This window comes from Nanorana parkeri, unplaced genomic scaffold (assembly GCF_000935625.1).
Source record: "Nanorana parkeri isolate BGI_ZX_2015 unplaced genomic scaffold, ASM93562v1 scaffold1014, whole genome shotgun sequence".
In the NCBI taxonomy this organism is placed as follows: Eukaryota; Metazoa; Chordata; class Amphibia; order Anura; family Dicroglossidae; genus Nanorana; species Nanorana parkeri.
Genome location: NW_017307282.1, coordinates 112,941 through 118,084, shown reverse-complemented (window position 1 = coordinate 118,084; position 5,144 = coordinate 112,941). Strand labels below are relative to the sequence as shown.

At 38.1% G+C, this 5,144-nt stretch overlaps 1 protein-coding gene across 6 annotated transcripts in view; it reads right to left on the bottom strand.

The window, feature by feature from the left end:
* Nucleotides 1-1,293: 1,293 nt before the first annotated feature.
* Nucleotides 1,294-5,144, bottom strand: part of SYNCRIP (synaptotagmin binding cytoplasmic RNA interacting protein) — a 23,846-nt gene continuing 19,995 nt past the window's right edge. For 3 of the 6 annotated variants that reach the window (XM_018567138.1, XM_018567140.1, XM_018567142.1), the window contains exon 12: nucleotides 1,294-2,019. In XM_018567138.1, the coding sequence (XP_018422640.1) occupies nucleotides 1,991-2,019 (29 nt within the window). In that variant the 3' untranslated portion in view covers nucleotides 1,294-1,990. The remainder of the gene's footprint in view (nucleotides 2,020-5,144) is intronic. The other 3 variants (XM_018567139.1, XM_018567141.1, XM_018567143.1) reach the window with 1 other exon arrangement.

Below are 5,144 nucleotides of genomic sequence, written 5' to 3'. Positions count from 1 at the left end.
CAAATAACTACAATATATCTGAAAGAGCAAAGGCTGCTTTTTCAGCCACAAAATACGACAAGAGCTAGGCTTGTTGCTGGACTCATCAGGAAGCCTCACAAGCCTCACTAAAGGCATCAGAAGAATGTTACATTTGGTACAGCTTAAGAGTTGCTTCCTCATGGCACACTAAACAAGTCTGGCTTTTATCAACAAAGATTTTCTATATACAGTACACACAGGGTATAGTTCAATCCTCTGCTACTGAGGTAGTTAACCAACCCTTTAAAAAAGGTTCTGAAAAGAACCACTATCTGGAATGCCTGACTAACTGGCTGATGATTACACCCGAAACTTCTGTATTTCACCACAATTCTTGTAAGAACACATTCATTGATAGCTTTTGGAGGGGAGAAAGAAATAAGGGTTCCAATGGTGATAAAAACACAATATTTGTTGTCCCACTGCTTTTTTATTTGCATATTAAGAGTGGGTCCTAACTCCGTTATACCACTAATCTCTATTCAACCCTCCCTCCCCTAAACTAATATATCTAAAACACTCATTTAATACTTGCTCTCCTGTCTGGTCCCAGAGTACTGACAGGCACAGGGCTGAATTGGGTGCAGAAATGCTACTTACTGGCTACCAATTTGTAGTACTAGTCTTTTTTTTAAAAAGGATATTGTGCAAAGGACACCTAGCTTATGCATGCTCCTGCTGGCTCCAAGACCGGCACTCGCAGCCGCTTCTCCCATGTTTCTTTGGTTGGGGGGACCACTGACATGGCTACCGCAAGCTTCATAGCTCAATAATATACACACCACCGATGGACCATCCACAAACCATAACAGAGAGAGGAGGCACGTGAGCATTGACTGCTGGAGGAGAAAAAGTCAAGTAAAAGTGCTTTACACAATCCCCTAGACAAAAATTAGTAGTTAACCCTCGTCATGTGGAGGTAGACTCACCGCAAGGTTGTTTTTAAGGTAAGGCTAGTTTAAAGGAAACATGACAAAACAAAAACCAGGTTGCCACTGCTGACCTTTCCTGAAAATGCTACCTCCCTGGCTGTCATGTTGACCCACTGACCTGAAACAATTGGAAAGATAATAAAGTCTGACTTTCCAGATCTGAATACTTGCTTTGTCAGTGCTACCAAGTTTCACAGCTAGTTGGTCACCATTACAGCCATTCAGCTAAGCATTCTCAAAGTAGGTCAGGAATGGCATGCTACGACAGAGAATGAAACAGGTTTGTGTTATAAACAGAGTTTAGGTCTGCTTTAAATAATTCCTCAGAATGTATCTCATCATCAAGCGAGACAAAACGTAATGTTACTATGCCATTTTCTAGGTTGCAGATTATCAGCTGCTTTAACCACTATAACGTCTGTAGCACAAGGTCTACACATTGTATCTGCCCCCAAATCAAAGGGCCCCATTTTTAGCATAAAATGTGTCCTACCACTAGGAGTCTTTCATATTACCAGGCAGGCTTAAAAAGGCAGGATTCCTGCAGGCCTATATAAGCAATCAAATGTTGATCAAAATGCTCAGGTTAAGGCGGTTAATGCAGCTCAATAATAAGCTTGCCAAAAGAGAAAACAAAATGGCAGAGTAAACACCATTGGAACCGCACATTAAGAAAAACCTACAGAAGGCAGATTTTTGTTGTTCATACAATAAAATTACCAAATATCATGCTATAAAGTTGTGAAGTACTTCTGTTGAAGATAGACTTAAAGTAACTTAAGTTTAATAACTTGCACTGCAAAAAAAAAAAAAAAAAAAAAAAAAAAGAAAAAAAAAAAGTTAAAGGAATCCTTGTCAAAGTCCACATATTAGTTCAAAAGTCCAATAGTAGAATCCATGATCTTTGCCTGAAGGTCTTCTGCGACAGAAATGCTCCTATACATTGAGATTTTATGGTTTCTTGATTTTCTTACCATTATTCCACTGCAAGCTTCCGGTGTAATCCCACATACCAAGTCAGTCTTCATTGTAACAGGTCAGGACCGGCCTCGACCCCTTTTCCCTGCTAGCCAGGTAACAAAAAGGCACCAATTAGACAAAGTTCATATTTGGAGAGAAAAAAAAAAAGGAAAGTAGGAAGAGAAAAATTTTCAATTTCAATATAAGGAATACTCATGCATGGAATAACATAACAGTAAAATAAAGCATGCAGTTAAGATATATGATTGCCACTAACTTGCTAATTTGGATTTGTGCGTTTTGGAAGGTTTTTTTTTTTTGTTTTTTTTTAACAAATTAAACTTGAGTTCACAAACTGATTTTATTTTTAAAGGTAGAAAAAGTAAAACTAAACTATAGCTAAACAAGGTTATAGATTGCTCAGAAAGTCAATACTTTGAAAATATAGGCCTTTTACGCTACAAGACAAAACATTTAAATGGAATGGTTATCTGAAAAACTGCTCGACAAACTATAAAAAGGCATTTGTAATAGCATGGCAAATGCATTTGTTCATGTATCTAGCCAATGTTCCAAACATTTAAACTAGTATCGTGTGGTAATATTTTTATTCATACTGGATTTCTGCTTTAGCTAAGCAATTAACCAAGCTTGGACAAATCTCAGGAGCCAGATGGCCATAAAAAAAACACAAAAAAACGTGTGCGTTAGAACGCTTGCTTATGCCAACGTGATTAAATGATAACCTGTCCCTTAAGATTTTGAAATGCAAGCAGACACCTTTTGAGAGCCTTAACAAACCCCAAGCATCACCCAAGTCAGCAAAGCTTATATAGTGCTCACTGAAATCTACAAGCTGAACACCAGCAACACAGAGGCACCAGCCATGGGCTAAACCAGAAAAATCATTTGATTCCCCTATTCATGTGAAACCATGTAAATAGAGTAAGACTATTTATTCCTCGGCAATATTTAAAGGGCCCATTCACAATATGCAGTGAAGAAACATTGTCCACAATGTGCTTTATTGTATGTTGAGGTACACCGAATTAGCGCAGCCCATTCATCTTGGTTCATTTGGATCCCAATGTAGCAAAATGTCCACTGCAGTATTTTCATCACAGCACACAGGTGCATTGGATAGGTGTATAGGGATGCCAAATGCACCTATACCTCCTGCTACAATGAGCTGCAGTAGTGCATGCGTTAACGCAGTGCACAAGACATGAACGGGCCTTAATAAGGGTGCAATTATACACAAATTTCCCTTTCTTCTGCTATTCACTCAGTATCTCAACTTCAGGCCCACAGATCCAAGCTATTGCACCTGTCCCAAAGATATGGCCAGGAAAATGGAGCAGACAACCAGTGGCCAGCAGGGCTCAAATGTATCCCACAACAAACGTCAGGAAATATTTTAGTGCTTGCAGCATGGGAATCTAAAAAAAAAAAATGACAGATCTGCTTTAAGTAATGGAATAGTTAAAGCCATTTTAGAGTTTTAATGTGAATCAAAAAGCAAGGACAAGAGTGAACTTGCAAATAGATCATCATGGCTGATAATCAGATGCAAGTACATTTGCAGGTAGCAGATCTTTGCAAGGCCAGCTATGCATTACACATTAAATTTTACAAATTTACCTAACTGCAGGATAGGAATAAAGCACTCAAGTTTTGCATGTGGCACATTGCCAAGCCCAAAAACTGCACCAAAGCAATATAGACAATTTTCAACCAAGACAAAAGCACAGGTCAGGATATGTGAAGCATACAGACCGATTTACTAAGCAATTTTCACACTAACTTGTTTTTACTTTTAAAAGGAAAAGTTTCATGTGATGTTCACATATATGCATTTTTGTCCTTCATTTTGCATTAGAGATTTACAAGTTGGCTACTAGAAGATCTGGACTACAAGAGTTTTAAGATTCAGCCAACTCAGACTTGGACTGTGAGGGGAAGCAAGTAAAACTATTGGGTAGCTCTACAAAGCTAAACAGGAACTAAAGTGCAAATATGGCTGCTCCTGCATACATAAAATTACACAAAGACAAGATTTCTAAAGCATTAATATGAATCAAAAGGATTCACTCTAGCTGACCACCATTCCAAAAAACCCTGTAGAGTTTCATTTAATACCCGTTCTTGATTAAATATTTGCAGTAGATAAAGGCTAGGGTGAAAATTGCTTTTCAAGCCTGCACTCTAGTAGAGAATGAAGTCCTTCAAAAATATAAAGAACCATAATACCTAGAGATCAATTTATAAATATAAACCTTCTCAGTCAGGATTCACTTACATACAATCATATTTATGATACTAGATTCAGTGTACACCACAAATAGCACTTCACTAGAGATGCACAGATATTGGTTTTCCGTTATTGTATGCCGATATTTATCTTTCGGTATCCGCCGATACCAGTACTTCCGCTAGCACAAGGCCAGCTTTCTGGCCAATAAGGGAGTTGGGCGGCGAGTCATTACCCACCACATGGCTTCCTGATTGGCTGGGAAGCCAGCTCCATGTTCCCTCGTGACACTCCGGTATCGAGGGTAAGTATCTGAGCATTTGGGCGAGTACAGTATCGGCACAGATAACGATACTAGTATCGGTGCACCCCTAACTTTTACCTAAAGAATGCACTGCACAATGGACTACCATCTACTGATACCTTTGTAGTACTACTTCGAATTCTTCATCTATATGAAGAGAATTGTTTTTTTTAAAAAGCAGAAATCCAGCAGTTCAAATAAAAAATATGAAAGGATAGAAGTAGAAAACTTCGTAAAACCCATAGCAGCTATTTAGCCAACTATTTTTCAATAATTAGGCAAGTATGTTCTCCAGATATGCCATACTATTTTAAAATGTCTTTGCAATATCTCAACAAGCACAATAAACAAAATGATTTTTGTTTTAATATACTTACCAACTTCTTTAATACATTCGTGATGTAGACTATGTTAACACAAAACTTGACATAAATACTTCAAGCATTTTGTATATTCACTACCTGATGTTCCTGCAATAATGAGCTTTAAGCTATTCTGCTAGCCCATCAGGCAGTGACATTTGTTAGGATATAAAACCAAGATTAAACAGTAATGTTGGCTCTGCGAGTTCCAAACAGCAGAACAGCAAAGACTCCAAAACCTTCATAGCTGGAGAGGTTGCTATTAGCATTTTTTTGGCCACAAAGACAAAGGATAAATGGCTTTACCGTGGTTT